Source organism: Propithecus coquereli, unplaced genomic scaffold (assembly GCF_000956105.1).
Source record: "Propithecus coquereli isolate 6110/MARCELLA unplaced genomic scaffold, Pcoq_1.0 Scaffold63, whole genome shotgun sequence".
NCBI classification, from domain to species: domain Eukaryota; kingdom Metazoa; phylum Chordata; class Mammalia; order Primates; family Indriidae; genus Propithecus; species Propithecus coquereli.
Genome location: NW_012152285.1, coordinates 5027747 through 5050476, shown reverse-complemented (window position 1 = coordinate 5050476; position 22730 = coordinate 5027747). Strand labels below are relative to the sequence as shown.

The following is a 22730-nucleotide window of genomic DNA, read 5'->3' as shown; positions in this document are numbered from 1 at the left end:
CGGGAGGCTGAGGCAGAAGGATCACTTGAGCCCAGGAGTTTGAGGTTGCTGTGAGCTAGGCTGATGCCACAGCACTCTAGCCCGGGCAAAAAGACTGAGATTCGGTCTCAAAAAAAAAAAAAAAAAAAGAACTAAATGGAGAGGTGTAATATGATATAATGAATAATACTTTTTTCTCCCCTGATCTTTGCTACCTTATTTAGAATATATTGAAATATTATATACTAGCTCCTGGGTGTTCTATTCTGTTTTATTTATTTGTTATTTTCTTCTTGCTTCAATTACACACTTACAAAAGCATAGCATTCTTAAAAATGCCAAAGAAGTTACGGGCAGATTCATTCAGTATAATAATTAGGATATGATCAAACCTGTTGTAACAGAGAGACTCCAAAATACAGAGGCCCAAATAAAATCGAAGCTTCTTTATCTTTCGTGTAACAGTGTAGACATGTGCAAAGTCCACAATGGGAGGGACAGCTCTTCACAGTCACTGGGGATTTGGGCTGTTTCCATGTGGTAGCTCTGCTGGCCCCTAGGCCCATGTCCTGGTCTGCCTCATCTCCGGGTCAGTGCTCCAGTCTGTTGGAACAGGGGTGCTGGAAGTCTTGGGGAAGTATCTTTGCCTTTGAGTTGATGAACCAGAGGTGGCACATATTGCTTCTGCTCACATCTCTTTCCTCTAGACAAAACTGTATTGCCACACCTACATTCAAGAGAGACTAGAGAAAATGGTATCAAATGAGGTGGATATGGATTTGGCTAAAATTTGAGAGGCTCTATTATTAAAAAAGAAAAAAAGGAGGAGGATGGGTACCAAGGAAAATGAATAGTCTTTTCTCTAGTCTAGTATTCATAGTTACAAATAGTCATATTTAATAGGAAAGTGATAATTACTTTTTACCAACAGAAAATAATCAAACTTTGGACATGGCAATAAAATACAAATACATCCTGATTTTTTAATTTTAGATGGCCAGTAACCCATGTGCCAGGTAGCATTCTATGCCAACCCCTGAATGCCAGCAGGAAGTCACTGGACAGAAAACTCTTCCAAGATCATTACTTGGCTGTTGGAGTAACCTGGAAAAGAAGAAAAAAGAAAAACCATGGCAAAAGTAAATAGAGCTCGGTCTACCTCCCCTCCCGATGGAGGCTGGGGCTGGATGATCGTGGCTGGCTGTTTCCTGGTTACCATCTGCACCCGGGCAGTCACCAGGTAGGTGGGATTTTCTTCTTGATTTATCAAGATAACCTGGCTTGTCTTTTCTTCTACATCTGCCTCATTCTATTTCTGAACCCATCAATGTGAAACTATGTGTGTATGCGTGTTTTGTGTGTGGGTACATGCTTCTCCTTTGACTGCTCAGATATCTTTTCCTTTGCAAGGAATGTAATTTTCTCACACTTAAAAGTCCTGGTAGTGGCCTCTTCTATAATATCTGATACTTTAACTTGGAGTGTTAGACCAAATGCTGTGGCTATTGTAGCCATTTGTTCTCATAAGCAGCTCTAGAAGATGTGGAAGTATGTGATACATACTTCTTTCTCTCTTCATCTTCCACTCATCATTAATATGAAATACTTAAAACCCATCACATATGAAATAACATGGGAAGTGTCCTGATTTGTTCATTAGAGGAGGGAGTGGTTCCATGGTATTTTCTTAATGAAATTAGTTTTCTAAGATTTTTAAAGAATTGTTAAATGTACACCCAAGACGGTAAGTTAGCATGAGCTGACGTAGCTCCAGGGATGGGTAAGATGATTTCTGTAAGTCCATTTGTCCAAAATTCTTTTTATCTATCATATTAATGATAATTAAGCTCAATCTTAATCATTAAAATTTTACAGTGGAAACAGAGAGCTAATTGGATATGTGATTCATAACTCATAAATCAAAAAAACACTGTGGGCAAACTGATGGCAAGAGGTCATAATTATAATGGTGTGACATGTGGCTTTAAGTCTAGGGATGAGGAAAAAAGGTGTCCGGTGACAAGAGTGTGATTATAAAGTTTATAGTGGATTTATGAACATATCACATGGAGTTAATCTTACACAGGGCTAGGGTCTATATTCATCCCAGAAAGGAAAATCATGCAAGGTCAAAATAACGCTTGAAACCCCTTTGGCTTACCAGGTACTGAGCCCTTGAAAGCTTACAACCTAGAATTTAAATTCCTTTGCTTTATTTGCATTTTGGCTGTGGTGGTGGAGGCTGAATTCCAGGTTAAAGGAGAGCAACAGCATAAATATGGGGATTCTCTCAGTCTCACTTGCCCACTTCTCCCTCTCTTTCTTTTCTCCAAGGCCATAGTGTTGGATATGCTTAAGTCAGATGTGTGGGCATTCAGACCCAGTCATCTCATTTATATTTGGAATAAATACATACTTGAAATCTGCATGTGCTAGCTCTTTTCTCTACAAATGCTTTCATTCACATAGAACTCCTTGTTTCTCTTCTCTGACAATGTACTCCTGGCAGTATAAGAAAGTTATTTCAGTATAAGAAAGTTATTTGAACTAATAACCTTACTTGATGGCATCATCAATAAAAGCATCCATGTTCTCCCTGCCCCATAACACAGATATAATGCAGGATAGAAGAAGCAGGATGTTTTTCTTTGCTGCAATAAGAGTTAGTTGATTATGTCTTATATTAATAATAAACTGTAGATTTGTTTAAAATAATGTCATTGATGTTGAGTCTAATTTATCTCCCATCTGTATTATGGATCTTGTGTTCTGGGTGTGAAGAGGTTGTGGGGTTAAAAGGACTCTCTCATCTTGGTTCTTACATATAGAAACTTTGATCGTTCCTGAGAGAGGGAATTTCGGGAAGTATGCTCAGTGCTTTATAAGGAGGGTTCATGGTGGAACCTTCTGGGTAGTAGTTGAGTCTTCACGATGGAGTTGCACTCTTGTGGAGTTGTCCGTGGTGCTTTTGGTTGAGATAATTCTCCCAATCACATTGTCTCATGTGGGCCTTGTGATTTAGGCAGAATAGGTGTGTTCACCACCCATAGGTTAGGACACTGATGCTCAGGAAAGTTAAGTCATTTGCCTTTAATTTTTTGGCTAGTAGGACAGAGCTGGACTGGAATCCTGCTCTTTTTTACTTCTCATCTTGTTTGTCACTGCACAAACACTCATCATCCATTGATTCTTAACACACATAGAAAAACCACTATCGTTCTTTCCAACACATAATGAAATAGCTTTCTATCCTGTTATTTCTCATACATACACACAACACACATATACATACACAAGCGTGCAAACTCTACTTTCACTAGAACAACCGCAGTATTATAAGACATGGGTTTTTAAAAAACTACCTTAGTTATGGGAAGCATTGCCTTAAGATGGGCTACCTTCCAATATCCAGGGAGTTGTCATATTGGTGATGAGGAGTCATGGTGCCGAGGGGACAGTTGTTTCCAAATTTCCCTCCACCCTGCCTGTCCTTTTGGTAAGTGGCCACGAGTGACGCTACCCCGAACTCTTGTACAAACAACTGCACATCGAGGCTGGAGAGATTGTGTACATGGATTCTTTTGAATGCTGTCCTCTGAAACTATGGAAATAACTTGGGGTGCATGTGGATAGGTAATTGAGGACTTACACCAGGGACACTAGTTTATCGATGGTCTTTTATGCTCATCAGCGACTTAAATGGTTTGTCTTGTTTGGAAGGACATTGACTCTCAATTTTCTCTCAAAAACACTGGGATAGCCAATAGATCTCATGACTGCCTTCAAGGGCTCAAAGTCTTACATCATTTTTTAGGTTGTATCTCTAAGTTTTCAACTTCAATTCAATTGAAATCGATTCCACTAATATGTACCATGCATTCATTGACAAGGCTCTGTGCTAGCTGCTTCCAAAAACACAGAGATATTGGGACATCATCTAGTAGGCTCAGGCATGAATAACTAAATATAATCAAAATGTGCTAAATATAACTTAGGTAAAAATAGAATGTAAAATAACACTGAGAGAGGGATTAATTCTGACCTGCAAGTTCAGGGCAGGCTTTCTAGAGAAGTTGTCCTTGGAGTGAGGTCTTAAAGAATGGGAAGTATTTGGCCAAGCAAAAACGAAAGAGAAAGATGTTTCAAGCTGCATCAGTGCCGTGCACCTCATCTGTTACTCGCTTGGTGGTGAGGTTGGGCAGTCTTCATTCCTGAACTGCCTGGGGTCTGGCCAGAGACCAGGAAAGAGTGTTGTGGCTGGTAGCAAAGGCCTATTATGAGAGGTTACTAGGAGATGCTGAGAGGAGGATACTTGAGCAGAATAAGTTTAGAGGAGAAACGTGTGATGAGGTAGCCAGAGTCTGAATCTAAATACCATAAACCAGAAGCAGCCGAAAAAACTGGAGATGGGAAAAAGGAAAGCAGCCTCTAGGGTGATTTGTTCAATTCGGAACTTAAAAAATTACATCATGCATTGAGATGGTAAAAATTCAAACAGTATAGAAAATAAAAGGTCTTTTTCTCCTACTTCCTAATCCTAGTTTCACTGCCTAAAGTGAAACTCATCAATAGTTTCTTAAGATCAGTCCAAACACTAAAGAAAAACAATAAAACCAACGTTATATTAATATATAAATGCATATGCTTTTAATTTATATCAGTAGGATCATACTATACACACTGTTATGAGTTTTTTAAAAATGTAATACTATCTCTTGGAAATCTTTCCATATTAGCACATATGGCTCTACCTTGCTGGAAAATATCTGCTTAAAATTTCACTGTGAGGCCGGGCGCGGTGGCTCACGCCTGTAATCCTAGCTCTCTGGGAGGCTGAGGCGGGCGGATTGTTTGAGGTCAGGAGTTCGAGACCAGCCTGAGCAAGAGCGAGACCCCCTCTCTACTAAAATTAGAAAGAACTTAATTGGACAACTAAAAATATATAGAAAAAATGAGCCGGGCATGGTGGCACATGCCTGTAGTCCCAGCTACTCGGGAGGCTGAGGCAGGAGGATTGCTTGAGCTCAGGAGTTTGAGGTTGCTGTGAGCTAGGATGACGCCATGGCACTCTAGCCCGGGCAACACAGTGAGACTCTGTCTCAAGAAAAAAAAAAAAAAAAAAATTTCACTGTGTGGATGTGTCTATAACTATGTAACATTTTTATTAATAGACATTTGTATTATTTCTTGGTTTTTTGTTATGACAAACAATGCTACAGTTATGACCTGGGCCATTTTAAAATCATATTTCGGCTCCTGCCTCATACCTGACAATGCTGCCTTCCACACAAAATTTGCATAGAGCTCAAAGTTGTGCAGGCTATTAAAGCAGTCGTTGTTATTTACTTACCCCTCTAGTTGGGAATGTGTATTGACTACTTATTTTTTCTTTGAGACATCTTATTACCAAATACATTATTTGTGTTAAGAATCATATTTCATGTATAATTGAATGATATTTTATTTGTAAATTGACTGAGTTGGAGTTGATACTTGAAAAACAGCATTTGATTTAAAAGTTATAAAAAAAAAAAAACCCAGATCTGCAGATCCGAGACTTACTTTTCCCTAAGTCTTCTGGGTCCAAATTAATTTAGTGGCAATAAATGCTGAGAGTCCTATGGAACTCTGGAGCTCTTCTGAGATCTTTAATAGTAGTTGAATTCCTGTAAATAATTACTAACTTTACCTGCACTTACTTTGTACTTGTTGGCGTTATTTTAAGCATTTTTCATCAATTAAATAATTTAATCCTTACAACACACAGAGATTTAATAGCATGTCCAAAGTCCTATGCTTAGTAAGTGGTAGTAATTTTAACCACTAGGCTACACTGCCCAGTGGATTAACTCCTGCTTTGACTTAGTCGATAACTTCATCAATTAGAGAAAAATCTTTACCAGATGCCAGATGTTGTCAGCACCCTGCTGTATAGGAGCCAGAGCGAAATTTTACAGCAAAGTGGCACGACAGACAACGGATCATGCTGGCCTCTTGAGAGGAAGTATCTTTGAGTTGTCATTTCACACCAGATGACACTTGAGTGATACTTTGTTTCCACATTCATGTGAACCCCGAACGCAACAAAGCCTGATGTTTGCTAATGTAGCATGATCCAGCTGGTTGTGACTGATGTAGGCACCTTTACCAAAACACTCATTTTATGCGTGAGGACACTGAGACCCTGAGAGATTAAGAAGCTTTATGATAAACTCTCATAAAGAGTTTATGAGAATCAGGGATCAAAATCCTGATCTCCTGGCATCTGTAATTGCACAAATATTCCAAAAAACAACAAAAATAACAAAAGTAATCTTTGGAGTGAGATGCACACATGCTCCCAATAAAAACTGATTTTTTTTAGCATTGTGCCCGTGCTTAGAAGGCATAAGTCGTGAAACTTTATCATTCGAAGAGGTCTGTGGTACTTTTCCCCTTTGAGAACAGGTATGAAGTGATAGAATATTTTCCCCATATTTTATAAAGTCACAATCATTCAGAAGCGTGTGTGTGGTTATTAAACGTTTTTACCTCTGACAAGTTGGCTTACATGTTCAGACAAGAATCTCAGGTGTTGGTGTTGATTTATTTTCACATACCTGAAGTTTGACTGATATGACTAGTCATGTCAGTTAAGAAAACCAGCCAGCAGAAAATGACAAAGCAAGATTTTTAAAAAAAAATTCACAAGAGACAAACATAGTCACACAAATAATAAGTTCCTTAAAATTATTTAGTGCAGAGAAAAGAAAAGATTATGATTATAATATCTTATCATCCTGTGGGACCTTTTCTGTTAGATAGCCTGCGTTCTTCTTATGTTTCCAGTTCCTGCAGCTCCCTCTTACGATTCTTGCTCTCAGCCTATAACACACTCAGTTTCTTCACACCCCCTCTTTCCCCCACCCAGCCACAGGTTCCTGTGTAGCCACCACCCAGTCTTCCTCTTCCCTTTCTCATTCTAGTTCTTGAAGTTGCAACTCAAACACTTTCACTTCCTTATCTTCTACTCACTTCCTGTACCAACCTTCATCCCTTCATTCCTTCCTTTCTTCCGTCCCTCCCTCCCTTGAATAGTATCTATGAGTATTCAGTACATGGCAGGTACCATGCTAGATGTCTGGGATTGAGTGTGAGATAAGGCAGACGTGGTCTTTGCTGTCACAGAGCAATAGTCTAGTGGAGAATACAAACAAATGCAAAGGCAATTGCCATCCTGTGTGGTAAATGACCAGCATGTAATGGAAACACATATGAGAGGTATTAATAATAAGCCCTGCCTTGGGTAATCAGGGGGTGGCCAGGGAAACCTTCCTGGAGGAGTGGACTATAATATTATCTTGAGACTGAAAGAATGAGAGAGGCAAGGAGAGCATCCTAGGAAAGAAAAAGAATTTAAGGTTCAGAGGTGTGAAAAAGTGTGGGTGGCATGTTACAAGAAGTAGCAAGAAGTTTAGTATGGCTGAAGTGAAGAACCCAAGGGTGGGCAGAAAGTTGACACACTGGGAAGGGACAGCCCGTGCAGTCTCTTAAATCAGGTTATAAAGTTTGAAGCCTCAGAATCTTCTTTGTGTTCTAGTAAGTTCGCTCTGACCATTGAGTGTAGAATGTACTGAAGGCAGCCTTGTGCGAATTCAAGAAGATCAGTTAGAAGGGTTTTGGCTGCAGTTTGGGAGAAAGGTGCTGGCATGAAGAACAGTTGCAGTTAATCCATGCTTTTAAAAGAGATCTGCAGTATTTTCATTAAATTTAAGTTCATACAATCAGCCAGGTAGTTCATGTTACTATTCTCCGCATTGTTAGATGTGACTGTGTTTCAGTACTCTAAGTGCTGATATAAGTATTAATCTAGCATCAGATCTACTGCTGCGTGTCTGGCTTCTTCAGTCCCTACATGGAGAAGGATCACTTTTTATATCGCTTTGACAGAGAATTACATACAGTGCTCAGTGTGGAGAGCAAGAATTGGACTGTGGTGAACACGGAGATGTGCCTCTCATTTGGCCTCAGCTGCAGCTGCCAGGCGTACAGTCAGCACAGCCTGCAGCTGTCAGTCCTCAGGTGTCCCTCACCTGCAGAAAGCTGCCTCTCCCAAGAGCACACCCTTCCCGGGGCGCCCACATCCAGTGACTGATTGAGGGAGGTGTTTCAAGGCGGGACCATTTCATTCAGGACTGTCTGGGAATTTGTCAGGCATGCCTTGCACTGTGACCTCTCTGCCTAATCCTGTGTCCTTCACTTTCCTTCCACAAATGTTGATCCTTGCTCTATACCCGGCACACGAAGCTCCATCCCAGCATCCAGTGGGACTTAGAATTTAGCTCTTCACATTGTTCTCTTTTCTCTTTCCTGTCACCAGGACCAACAATATAGTTGGGGACCCAGTGCAAAATGAAAATGCAGGGCCCCTTGTTCAAAAACCAGAAAAAAAATTGCTGCTAAAAGTACTAAAATAGAAAGCCTTTTGCTTTCTTCAGTGGTCTCTCAATTGTTCACGGCATTTTAAATTTGCTATTTAATGTTGTTGTAAGTAAAGAAAAATGGGAATGTTAAATGTTAGCATGAATTGACTGTCATCTTTATATTATGCAATGACTGTTTTAAATGCAAATGTGAGTATTGAACTCATATGTGGAATCACTGAAGTTACACAACTCTTATTTGGTAGCTCATAAATGCATATGTATTTCGTTTTTATCAGAACAATGGAAATCCTGCACAGAACTAACTCAGCTGTTTCTGACTTCTTGATACTTGCCCACCCTGTCAACATTCTCTTTTCTTCAGCTTACTGGTGGGTAAGAAAGGACTGAAAAGGAAGGAAATGTAGGTGGCCTTGTCTTTCCCTTTCTTTCTATGCCATCATTCTCAGCATAAGTGGTGGCTAATACAGAGAAGTAACATGAGTAAGAAAGGATGTGATAGGAATCCCTGGTCTTTTGTGATTCTTAGAACACCACTGCCTTCTTTCTGCATTTGAAGCAGGTTTTGGTTCAAAAGGAAAGCCTGATTTCTTTCTCCCTACCTGCACGCCTACTCAGTCATAGACGTAACCCACTTACCTTGTACTCGTTTTGAGTCTCACCGAACTCCCTTGAATCATGGGTCCACCAGAATTCTGTGCTCTTGGGACATCTCTAGTGCTCCATGCGAATGGAGCGGCACAGAACTGCAGACACACGTATCAAGGGCATCTCTTCTGCTCACGTGCCGCCTCCATTGGACCTCACGCGAAAACACAAATTCAGAGATAAAATTATTAAGAATTTTAAGTCAGTGATGGCTGAGCTCTAAATCAAGTTTCATCCTTCTGAGTGCCAGGCTCTGTGCCTCTGTGTAGGTTGCACTCGCATGAAGCTGGCCGTGCCTCACACAGCTGTCTGATTATATCTGGTTCTCTCCCTTCTTCTCCAAGCTGTCCACCACCCACCTTCACACCTAACAGCAACTGGAAAGGAGAGGGAGAGTGAAAATAACAGGTTACTCTGGGCTGCTGAAGCATGATGAGTTGGAATTTAGCCCTATCCAAAAAGATTAATAACCTCTTATCTCATTCCCAAGCCACAGGCCTGATCTCTTTCCCTGTTATCACCAGCTCTAAAAGTTTCCTGCCCAGAATAGGGCACCATGCTAATCTGTATGAAGCTCTCCCAAGTTGTACAGTGATACAAACTGTTGCTTATGGTTCACTTATGACTTTCTTCCCTAAGTAATTAACTGTTTTTCAACATAAATATTTCTGTCTCTGCACACATAAGCATGCACACATACACACATTTCTGATTATATAAGAAATCATGTTTATTGTAAAATAATTCAAAATGCAGAATAAAGACAGAAATGATCACTTCTCACCGTTCACATATAATGATTGAGTACATATTTGTATATATGCTTTCAGGCTTTATTTATATAAACTATGTTTTTATAAAAATAAGTTCTTACCAAATATACTACTTTGTATTATAACTTACTTTTTTACCTAACATTATATTGTGAATTTATTTCCAAATCAAAAAGTACATATCAACATCAGCATTTTTTAGATTTAATAATCTTTCATTTTATTGCTATACCATAATTTATTCAATCAGTCCTTTACTGATGAATAGTTAGATTGGTTATAATATTTGGCTATTATAAATAGTTCTTCAGAATATATCATTTTATATATCTATTATTATTATTATCATCTGATTATTACCTTTGTATAAATCCTAGAAGTGAAATTGTTAGGTGATATATAACTCTTTATTACCAAATTTTAACTTGTATAACAACCTTTTAGAAGTTATAGATGCTAGCAGAATACTAAGATGGATAAGAATTCATGTTGTTGACCTTATTTCTTTTCCGTTAAATGTTCCTTGGAGCAGTGACCTTCATATCTACTTGGCTTCAGCAGCCCCTTGTTCTTCTCGTTCTCCAGAATGGAAATGTTCAACTTCTGATTTCCCACTTATTATGGTACAGCAATTAAAACTCTTAGAGACTGGAATAGCTAATTGAACCAAAACTTGTAAGTTCTGGTTCAAATCCATGTTCATTTGCTTTTTGTATAAAATGCCTGCATTATATTTTTCAGATGTATCTCAATTTTCTTTGTGGAGTTCCAGACATACTTCGCTCAGGATTATGCACAAACAGCATGGATCCATTCCATTGTAGACTGTGTGACCATGCTCTGTGGTGAGTATCACTTACCAGGATAGACAATTACTGGCTACTCTTGAACTGTACATGACCACAACTTTCCACTGAATTTGATTACTAGTTTTTCTAAGTAGAAGGGCTATGTTAAAAACTGGCTAACTATATGCAAAAAGAAAATATCAATCTTAGCTTTGGCTACAGCCAACCAGACTTGTTCTTGGAATCAATGGTTTTGGCTGATGTCAGATGGAACAAGTATTATAGTTGATACACTCAAAAGGACACATACCATTTGGCTCTTCCATATAGAGATAGGATGCTGAGCATTGCAGAACTTGTCCTAATTCTGGAAGCAGTTCACCATACAGCATATGCTTGGCTTCTCTCTTCCAAATGGTATGACCTTCTCATTCTCTAGTCATGTCAACAGCCATTGCATAGCACCATGAGCCATTGCTATATGATCTCCCTAAATGAGTGCCAGCAGTGTTGCATCACCTCTCAAGTCGTGGTCTGCATTCTGTTCCCTTCCCAGAAGCTTCAAAATTTGGCTCATGGATTTCATCTTTTTCATGCATAAATCTTCATGCTTAGAGAAGTATTGGTGAAGGATGGATTGTGTAATCATGAGCTAAACCTATTCACTATGGCTATAATTTTATTCAACAAACCAGAAAGGTGTTATAGAGGGTATGTAGGTTGTTCCAGAAATTCATGGAAACTAACATTCCATCTATATATTAATAGTAGAGGATAATAAAGTTATTAAATTGGTGTCTTAGAGAATTTCTAAGATTGAATCAAATTATTTGCATTTGAATGAGTCCTGAGTATTTTTAGAAAACTTTCATCTTTTCAGGTCTTGTCTCAGTGGCAAAAGACAAATACTATACTATTACTCAGTAACTCATAGTAACTTTATCTGATTCCACTCTAGGTACTGACTCAGTTAATTTTAGAAAAATATGTATGCTCAGGAATCAGTTGAATTGTGCTGAAATATATTTCCTTGGTTGGGTGGAATTTGAGAGCAATTCTAGGATTAAAAGCAGGTTTCATGAGATGGCTAAGTTGATTCTCTGAATCAATAAGAAGGTCTTAAAGGCTCAAAAAATCATATATTTGGGTTTTGTAGCTTGTCTTTTTTTTTGGAACGAGTAAAACAATCATTTGATTTTCAGGGTCACGTTATTAGTCACAGCCTTTGTATCAGCATGCCAAGAGCTGTGTTCGTCTTTCTGAGAAGATAAAGGTGACTCATCTTCCTCACTGTCATCTTTTGGAAAATATTCATAATCCCCAACAGAGGAGTAAATGGCCTTAGGTGACCAATATGGTCACAATGACTCGAGTGAAGCTTTGAGCAGGATCATGTCAGAAACAGCATATTAAAATTCTATGAAAGAAAGAGAGGCCTGTTGTACCTAATTACCATATACCTACCTGCTCACCTCGTAACATGACATCAGAACATTAGCATTCAGAGTATGGACAAGAGGCTGCAGAATCACATCTGTGACACTAACTGGGAACAGATCTGCTCTGTGATGAACAGAAAAGTTCATTTGAGTTGAGCATTTGAGTTGGCCTCCAGTTTCAACCTGATCAATACAAAAATGATCATATTCTACAGATACCCAGAGAATCAGCTCTTCTGATCTTGTTACTAGGAGTACTGGTGTCAGCATGAATTATTCCTTAGAAAGAAATTCACATGCCTTTCATCACTCCTGTCATTAGTCTGGGAGACCCAAGGAGGAAAAGGGAAAAATAACCTCACACTTGGGGTCAGGTGCCCTGAGCTGTACTTCTTGGTGCCCTTGGGCATGCCATCCCCTGAACTTCAGTTCCTCTTTGGTCTCTTACACATTTAAGGAACATTCTATAAGCTTTGAGGTCACACAATTCTGACACATTGGTAAACCACAAATAGAGTGAGGTCAGCTAGAATGTCACTATGGGCATGAAGAATTTTTCTTATATTTTTCTGAGCTTTGATTTTTCATGCATAGGGTGTGTGTGCTACAGCCTGAAAGCAGTGCCACATTGCAGAATTGTCTATGCTTTCTCTCCCAGGTCTTTTACTGCATAACACTGCTGGTCACAGTGCTGCCCACTTTCTTTCTCTACCAATTAACTGTCATCATTATTGCTAATGGTGTATGATCAATACTATAGCAAACATCCCTGTGCAAGTGACATGTAGTTTCAATAAAGAGTGGATCCCGTTTTAAAAACACTCAATAGTCCTGGTATTATGGCTGTAATGGAGTGAAGATGAGCAACGAGCACTGAAATGCAAGTCAGGAGCCTTGAGTTCTAAGTTCTAGTCCGGTTTTGCTATTTATTCTCTGAGCGACCATGGACAAATCACATCCTCTCTCTGGGCCTCAGTTTCCAAAGCTGCGGAATTAGTGGGGTGGGCTCAATGTTTTCAAAGGGCAATTGTTCTCTGCTCTGCCAGCGCAACACCACGGTTTCCACAGCGCCCTCGAGGCCTTTCTGTTGAACTTATTTATTATTGTTTTTGAAGCTCCACTTGGGAGTGTTGTCAGTAACCGTTTATCCTGTCAAGTGGGAATCATGCTGGGTGGCTTGCTTGCATCTACTGGTCTCATCCTGGGCTCATTTGCCACCAGTCTGAAGCATCTCTACCTCACCCTGGGAGTTGTTACAGGTAAGGGCACTTTGCACCTTTGTCTACTTGTCTCACTCACCCCATCCAGGGGTGGCCAAGCACATCAACAGAGTAGTGATTCATAAAATATTCATTTTGTTAGATGCGTAATTTAGCTGACCTAGCTTATGTCTACTACCTAGCAATTAAATGGAGTTGGAAATGGGATTGCACTACCATAATGGTAATATGTTACCACTTTAATTCTGCTATATGATAAAAATAACTGCTGGCTTTTCCTTTTGGCATTAGTGTATGACTGAGATTTCTATACTCAGAAGAAACTAGATATTACGCAGGGTGACATAAATTTTCAGCAATGGTTATTCTGCAAACTTTTTGCCAAGACATTAAAATACTATCTGTGGTCAACCTGAGTTGACCTTGTTTTATAATGAATATCATTGTCTAACAAATGTGAGTTTTAAATTTAAAAAAGAAAGCCCCTTGTGAATATTCTTATGTACACATTCATTCTCAATGCTGTGGAAGTATCACTTTAGTGAATCATAATGAATCCCATGGAAAGAGAAGCAGTATATGTGCATTCCATAAATCACACTTAAAGGGACTACATAGGATCAAGATGGGGTTGGTTGGTGGGTCTAGAGTAGCAGTTTGCAGAGGGATGAGGAGAGTAGCACCAACTCCTGTCTTGGCCTTGTGCCACTGGGGTAGCATGAATCAGGCCAAGAAAGGATGTAACATCACAGTGAGGCTATAAATCTGGCTCTGTCAGCTAAAGAAGGTACATCTGCCCCTAGTAACCCATGAGGCCTGACTGCTCTGGTGACCAGTGGTCCCAGTTTACCAGGGACTGTCCTGGCTTTAGCACTGCAAGTCCCACCACATCAAGAAACTCCTCAGTCAACTCTGGATTGCTGGGTACCCTGCACTGCAGATGGAAACAGGAGCTGAAAGTAGTTCTCTTTTTCCTTCTCTGACATTCTAATTGCCATGAAATCCAGGCTTACATCCCTTCAGATTTTCTTGACTTAAAAAGTAATAGAAGCTGAAGATTTTTAAAAAGATTTCTGGACCATCAACACTTTTCTGCTGACCTTAAGGGATGTTTTCAGATTGCTATGTTCATGTAAAAAGATTGAATGATGTTTCCCAACTATGTGAAATTATTCTGGAACTTTTATGGAGTTATATTGATGCATGCTATTTCAATCCAAATTCCGGAGTGGTACAGATCATCAGTGCTGAGTCTTTACAGGCAGTGAAGAGTTAGGGAAATTATCTGGATAATTTAAGTAAAAAAAAAAAAAAAAGGAGGAGGAGGGATAAGTTTCTTTGGTTGGCACTATGCAGATATTCTAGTTAATTCCAAGTTAGTTTGTATAATGATTTTTAAATTCTTCATTTAACTGTGTTTAAGAAGTCATATTTCCTTAAGGGTGTTCTTCCTAAGAAGAAAGTCATATATATTCTATATTTTCCAAATTGCGAATGACTGGTAAGGGGAAACTCATTTTCAGCTTGGTGTAGGAAACAGCTTTAAAGGGTTTAACAGAAGGTCAGGTTCTCTTTAATCTAAATAAATTGATTCTGAGATATTTTCTTTCAGTGGCTGTTCATGGTGCACCAGCACTCACAGGGTTCTCTTTATCCTCAGGTCTTGGATTTGCACTTTGTTACTCCCCAGCCATTGCCATGGTTGGCAAGTACTTCAGCAGACGGAAAGCCCTTGCTTATGGGATCGCCATGTCGGGAAGTGGTATTGGCACCTTCATCCTGGCTCCTGTGGTTCAGCTCCTCATTGAACAGTTCTCCTGGCGGGGAGCATTGCTCATTCTTGGGGGCTTCGTTTTGAATCTCTGTGTTTGTGGTGCCTTGATGAGGCCAATTACTCTTAAAGAGGACCATACAACTCCAGAGCAGAACGACGTCCGTGGAACTCAGAAAGAAGACTTTAAACGGGCTTCTCCCTATTCACCTTTGACCAACAAATGGGCACAGACTTGCCTCTGCTGCTCTTTGCAGCAGGAATACAGTTTTGTACTGATGTCAGACTTTGTCGTGTTAGCCATCTCTGTTCTGTTTATGGCTTACGGCTGCAGCCCTCTCTTTGTGTACCTGGTGCCTTATGCTTTGAGTGTTGGAGTGAGTCACCAGCAAGCTGCTTTTCTTATGTCCATACTGGGGGTGATTGACATTATTGGCAATATCACATTTGGATGGCTGACCGACAGAAGGTAAAATCCATGAAACTACGATCGATTCTCCACCCAGGGACTTCAGGCGTTGAGTTTCTCCTCATCGCTTTTCCCTGTGGACTCCCAAGGTCCGAATAACGTTAACGAGTCTGCAATATCTGAAGGCAGCTCCCTTGCTGGCTCTTCTAGATCAGGGGTTGGCAAACTTTTTCTGTAAAGGGACAGACAGTAAACATTTTTTGGTTTTTGTAGGCCATGTGATCTTTGTCGCAACTACCCAACTCTGCTGTTGTAGCCCCAAAGCATAGATAATATGTAAAGAAATGAGAGTGTCTATGTTCCAATAAGTCTTTATTTACATACATTGAAATTAGAATTTCTCTTATAATTTTTACATGTCACAAGATATTGTTCTTTTGATTTTTTTTCTAACCATTTTTTTTTTTGGCCAAGCTTTTCTTTTTTTCTTTTTAAATCAGGCATTTATAAACAAAAAAGCATACATTAATTACATAAAAATAGTTCTTGAGTAGCAGAGTAAGCATCGTATTGTCATTAGCAGCAGCAGACGCAGGGACGGTGCAGGGGCTCCGGGTGCTTATAAAGGTAGAGGTGGGTTTTTTCCTTTCCTTAATTGAAAAAAAAGTCATTTGTGACTCCTGACTTAAAGCAAGAACAAAACACCTCCCGACCCTGGGGGATTAGGGCATTTTTCTAAGCATTTTAAAATGGAAAAGCAATTCTTAGTTCACAGGGAGTACAAAAACAGGTGGTGGGCTTAATTTGGCCATAATTTACCAACCCTTGTTCTAGTTGCTTTAGGATGGTGGGTTTGTCTAAATTGCAGAAGCCTGGGGTAGCTACAAGTTCTGGTGATAGATTTAGTTTCATCCCAAGTGAAGTCAGTCCTCAGGCAAGACAACCTTAGGCTGAGTGTTGTGGTTTTAGCTGTGCTTGAGCCACCCTAGAGACTGCCTGCCAATGGCAGGAGGAGCAGAACCCAGTCCAGGCAAGGGGATCAGGTACGATAGTAACACTGCAGCCATATATTGTATGTTTGACAGTAAAAATAGCAAGTACTTTCATTGCAATTGTAGGCTTAGAAACCAAAGTCATAGGAAATCTACCCAGTAGTTTCTTCAGTAAATGCTCATCTGTTTGGATTGAAAAGTGCAAGCTACTCATGGCCTCCTAAATGATGGACTCTTCACACTTGAGCTACGACTTGGGAGAGCTATTATCATGTAGCTTCTCACAAATTATGTCACTGGTAATTAATCAGGATACAACTGCCACTCTCCAGTGTTATGGATGTAATATTTAGGATTAATTCCACATTATTAATGGTTAAGGAAGAAGGAGGAGAGCAAGGGGTACCTATCTTCACAATCGAATAACTTGGCAAGAAGCAGCAGCATGTAGGTCTGATGGAGGCATGGCTAGTCAGACACACAAGACCTATGTTCTTGTGCCAGCTCTGTCCCTTATTAGCCCCATGACCTGTGGAAAGTTACCTAACCCTCAGATCCTCAAGGGTCATCATCTGTAAAACAGTCCAGTGCAATGTTTGCCTGTTGACCTCATACCATTTTGTAAGGCTCACATGGGGCTGTGGAGAGAAAAATGTTTGTAAAGCATAAACTGCTGGAGCTGATACTATACAGAGTCTTTGAAATAACTGGTATCATAGACGGGTTGGAGTTACAGAGGGAAAATGTGATGGAAGTACCACTGGGGAAGTCTTGAAATAAGACTTTCTTCTAGTCCAAGACCTTCATCCTCTCTGGGAATCATTTTGATGTCTTCACATTACAGCTTCCCCTTTGTATAATCACTCAGGTTATCAAGCATCTATCACGTGCCAGATACCAATAGATAACATATCTGGAGCATCTAATGTGGTTGGCTGCTAGGAAATATTAGCCTCCTGACACACTGCATGTTATTTCCAACTACCTTTAGAGAAACGCTGTGATGAGATAGATAGGTAACCTTCCCATTTTATAGCTAAAGAAATTGAAGTTAAAGTTAGGCAGTTAGTGGGTCATAGAACTTCTACCTTTCTAATTTGAGAGCATATATTCCATATTTTCTTTCTACCACACCATGCTTCCTGGGGAGATGAATTCTTGCGTTTGTAAAAAAGAAAGAGGGGAAGACAACATAGATAATGCACAATGGGGAAGCCATCTCCATAAATAGCTGCAGTGCTTATTGCTGCATGGATGTGATTTATAGAACCTTAGTGCATCCTGCACTCATTTTAGTTTCTCAAATCCACAGGTGTCTGAAGAGTTACCGATATGTTTGCTACCTCGTTGCTGTGGGACTGGATGGGCTCTGCTACCTCTGCCTCCCAATGCTTCAAAGTCTCCCACTGCTTGTGCCTTTCTCTTGTACCTTTGGCTACTTCGATGGTGCCTATGTGACCTTGATCCCAGTAGTGACTGCAGAGATAGTGGGGACCACATCTTTGTCATCAGCGCTTGGTGTGGTGTACTTCCTTCATGCAGTGCCATATTTGGTGAGCCCACCCATTGCAGGTAAGTTTCCAGGGAGAACCCCCAACCACCTCTTCTCTTTGTCATATTGACATGAAAGCAGTGAACCGACACACAGATAATGAGAAGGATTGGCAACAGAATTGGGGAAGAGTGAAAGAGAAAAGGGGTGCAGGAGCCACCAAAAACATCAGGGTCTCACCTACATCCTCATTTTATAGTCTTCTTCCAACCAAGTGGGAACCTTAGCCTCCCTGGAAAGAAAAAGTCCCATATTAGGGACTTGATTTCTTTCCATACTAATGATGGGAGCAATGGAATAATGATGAGCAGTTGCTCAGACTTGCAAGTAAGCAGGGCACATTCGGAGGGAAGTCTGATGGGAGTACAGGATTCTAGTAGGGGGCAGTGAAATGGTAAGGCTGAAATGATAAGTGCCAGTGTCACAGTGGAGTGTTTTGAGTGCCAAGCCAAGGAGGTGGGCTCTATTCTTAAGACACTATGGGTAGTATTAAAGTTTTTGTGCAAAGGGATAATATGGTGAAGAGTATATTTTAGAAAATGTAATCTAGTAATTGATCTAGTAATTTAGGGGAGAGAGAATTAGTATTCCATTCTAATATTTTAGGAGCAAACTGATAAAGGCCTAAACTAGGGCTGGCGGCTGCAGCAGAAATGGAAATGAGCTCTGCGGGCAAGGAGGAGATTTTGGGGAAAAAATCAACCGAATTTAGTACACGAGGGTGAAGGAGAGAAAGAAGTCAAAGATGACTTAGTAAATAATATCATGGTTGAAAAAGATAAGGAAATTGGAGACAGTGGCTTTGCCTGAAAAATAATGAATTTAATGTTTAGATATATTGAGATATCTGAAACACACAGGTGAAAATGCTCAATAGAGTTGTTTAAGGATGAAATCTGAGCTTTAGAGGAAGGCCAGATTTGGATATATAGATTTCGGAGTCATCATATAAAGCATCTAGAATGTTTTGAAAACTGTAAAATGCTACAGAAATTTAAAGAATGATTAAACAAATTATTTGAAAAATATTTATTGCATGCGGTAACCAGTAATTCAACAAATATTTATTGCCTGTATAACTAGCATTTTGCTTGGTGGCCTGGAGAGACAGCAGGAAACAGGTCAGAACCTGTTTCTGCTTCCTGGAGCTTGTGGTCTAGACCAGTGTCTCTCCAAATGAGATCCTGGGACCACCTGCATCAGAACCCCCTAGGGCCCTTGTTAAAACACAGATTCCTTAACATTCCCACTGATGATCCGAGTCTTTATTGGGGGTGGGGGGCTTAGTTCAAAAAGTCTACATTTTCACCTGCTTTTCTTTTGATGCACGTGCACAGTAAATATTGAGAATAAGTGGTCCAGATTATTATCTGCCTAAATTAAAACTGAGAGAGTGAACAAGGTCTCTGAAGACAGGCAAAGAGAAATGGGCCAGCCATTTTCCCAGAAATAAGAAAGGGAATGTTTTGAAGAAAGCAGGGTTTCTGCTATTAGCTGTTACTGTGAATAGATAGTTTCAGGCTATTTCCAAAACCCAGCAGTTGGGGAGTGGTGGGTGGGAACCAGCAAACTAGGGAAAATAAATAGTGGCTGCTTTACTGATGCAGTCGAAAATCTTGGTCAGTTTAAATTCCATGATTTAGGACCTTATGTTTAGTGCTTCATTTTTGAAAACTGCCTCCAAAATGTTCCCACATCCTCCCTCCATAGCCAATTTTAGTGTTCACTAACCTTAGGAACACTGTGATTCTATGAAAGGTCACAGGACACAAATGAAATTGGGATTCCCGGATGCTTTTTCAATCCGTGGCCTTCATTTGGCAAATGGGAAATTATACTCATTACTGAGAATTAGAGGATTAGGATGTGAGTTCTTATTATATTAATAATACTTCTCTTATTTATTTACCTTTCAAATGACAACTCTCTACTTGGTCTTTTCTGTTTGGTGCTACCGAAATGCACAAGTAAATAACAAGATAACCAAAATATTTGAGAGTAGTTTTTGTAGAAAACTTTGTGGGGCTTATATCAATTTGAAGTGGGTAAAAGGAGAAACCCTGTACTTCTCTGGTAGGTTTTCTTGGCATAGAAGTAAAGTTTGAAGGATTTTTGTTAATCACAAAATAATTGTCTGCCCAGGTATAATTTTACCCTACTGATACTCTGATCATCTGGTCCCTATTTTGCATCTGGTCCCTGGTTTTCCTCAAAATTCAAGGCTGGGATAGATACTGAGATTAATTTGTTGCAAGAAGAGATAAAGAAAAAAACCCAATGGTTACAGAAGTATGGCTTCAGATGTGTGCATTTGCAACTTCTAAAATTGCACAAAGTTCTGATTTTCAAACTGGATGGATACAATGACTGAATTCAACTGAAAATTTGGATAATTCTTGTAAGCATGTCATGTTACTCAAGATAGTGTATGAATGCTGGGAATGTTACTAGCATTTTGCCTGATTATACAAGGGCTGGCTGGAAAGTATCCAGACATAAATGTCTCCATTTTTCATATTACATGGCTGGATACTTTCTGGACATCCCTCATATTCTCTTAACACCCTAGATAAATTATCCCAACTTCAATAATTTGAATGATGTTATTTTTATCTTTTCTACCAGATATCATGGGGTTAATAATAACTAATATTAGTAAGTAATGTGATTAGTAAGTACATGATACTCTTCCAAGCACTTTACATAATAATAACCATCAATTCATTTTAGAAGTTTCTCTGGAAAATAGAATGTAGTTTTCAGTTGCTGCACGATATTTTTAGGTGATCTGCTTTTTGTCTCAAAATTATAATGGTGGTGCTAGCAATCTATTGCTCTTATCCTTTCAATTATTAGGTTTGAGGGTGGGTCAGTAATTGAATTTTCAACTCAACAATATGATTTTGCTGTTGTTTGTTACAGGATGGCTGGTAGATACAACTGGCAGCTACACTGCAGCATTCCTTCTCTGTGGATTTTCAATGATATTTAGTTCCGTGTTGCTTGGCTTTGCTAGACTTGTAAAGAGGATGAAAAAAACCCAGCTGCCATTTCTTGCCAAAGAATCTGACCCCAAGCTGCAGTTATGGACCAATGGATCAGTGGCTTATTCTATAACGAGAGAATTAGACCAGAAAGACGGGGAGTCTGTGGCTACAGCAGTGCCTGGTTACAACCCCACATGACCAATGGCCTTGAACCTGGGAATCTTCAGGGTTGATCAAGATGGGGCCAGCAGATTGCTCACATTTCTGAAGCATTTTATTTTTGGCAGAGTATTGCCTTCCAGGGAAATTATTATTGTTGTTTTATTAACATATTTATAAGGGAAAATAGCAAATAATAAAGAAAGCTGGACTAGCCCAGAGTTTCCTCATTTGGGATTTGTACTCAAAATTGAACTCACATCTTTTGGGCAATGAGCATTGCTCCGTGGGGAATGTAAGGACACCACTGATATAATTAGCTGTAATGAGGGGTAATTTCAAGGCATAACTTGATGACACTGGGCAGAAGCTTTGTCCCAAAGTCTCTACCCCTCCATTTTCCTCCATTTCCCCCCTCAGGTAGAAGGTGAATGGAAACATTGACATGTAGGTTTGTTTACCTTGTGCTGTTTGGAGAAGCAGGGTCAGGTTGAGTATGGTAGTGGAGAGTGAAGATGTCAAACCTTTTTCATAGTGGAGTTTCTCATTAGGTTTTAGGTAGGGTTGTTAAGGAATACTTGAGATTCCTCAAAAAGCCGATAATTAATATAGAAAGAGACTGTCTTTATTTTTTCCCTTTTAGTCTTCCAGCCAGCCCAGACCTCTGCCAATGGGTAGGTACCAGTTTGAGAATCCAAAGAATCATAGAGTGCCATGGTTGGAATAGATCTTAAGGGTGACTGGTAAGATCTTCTTTGAAATTGTCCACTGGAAACTGAAAGCTCTTTTCCTAAAACTGTGTCCTAGGTGCTCACCTCTGTTACTATTGCACACAATGCTTACTCTAAATTTAGCAGAACAAACCCAGTTGCAAGGGCAACCTTTCAATCTTACCTGAAATGCTGACAACACCCAAACTACCCACTGTTTTTCGTCAGAAAAAAATCTCTTATTTAAACTGCAGACACATTCATATTAGGAACAGAAAAATGTTGGCAGTATTCCAATTGGGCAGGAATTAAATTCTTGAGTCAGCAGGTCTCTTGTGAGCATTTTCTTTGCAGATTGGACATTTAAGTTCATCATTACCCAGAATAGGATTTGGCAGGGGGTGGGGTTTACCTGAAAAATATTATCCTAGAGATATTCCAAAGGTGAGATTCCCTCCTCCCAGTGTTAATTCTTGTTCCAATGTCCATGGCTCTTCATCCGTTTATGGATAATAACTAGAAACCTAACTCCTTGGATGAGAATAGTTTATTCATTCCCAAATACCCCACCTTGCTATAGTTTGGGATAATTTCTGAGTCTTCAGATTGAAGAGGGAGGGTGTGGAGAGAGAAGAGAAAATATAGATCTCTCAGTTTGCCTCTAATCATTTCAAGCTCACAGAATTGTAATCCTGAATCCCAAATCATGTCACACTTATACATAGGTGCGAGTTATGTGATTAATTTTAATTATTCAAGAGTTTAGGCCGGGCGTGGTGGCTCACGCCTGTAATCCTAGCACTCTGGGAGGCCAAGGTGGGAGGATTGCTCGAGGTCAGAGTTCGAGACCAGCCTGAGCACGAGCAAGACCCTGTCTCTA

General features: G+C 39.7%; 1 protein-coding gene across 3 annotated transcripts in view; it reads left to right on the top strand.

The window, feature by feature from the left end:
* The window catches only part of SLC16A12 (solute carrier family 16, member 12), a 112914-nt gene extending 90284 nt beyond the window's left edge, over nucleotides 1-22630 (top strand). The window contains exons 1-7 of one of the 3 annotated variants that reach the window (XM_012659772.1): nucleotides 535-568; nucleotides 973-1219; nucleotides 10565-10668; nucleotides 13166-13309; nucleotides 14931-15510; nucleotides 17755-18014; nucleotides 20917-22630. In XM_012659772.1, the coding sequence (XP_012515226.1) occupies nucleotides 1110-1219; nucleotides 10565-10668; nucleotides 13166-13309; nucleotides 14931-15510; nucleotides 17755-18014; nucleotides 20917-21179 (1461 nt within the window). In that variant the 5' untranslated portion in view covers nucleotides 535-568; nucleotides 973-1109 and the 3' untranslated portion in view covers nucleotides 21180-22630. Of the gene's footprint in view, nucleotides 1-534; nucleotides 569-972; nucleotides 1220-10564; nucleotides 10669-13165; nucleotides 13310-14930; nucleotides 15511-17754; nucleotides 18015-20916 lie in introns of those variants that run through there. The other 2 variants (XM_012659771.1, XM_012659773.1) reach the window with 2 other exon arrangements.
* The last annotated feature ends 100 nt before the right edge of the window (nucleotides 22631-22730 follow it).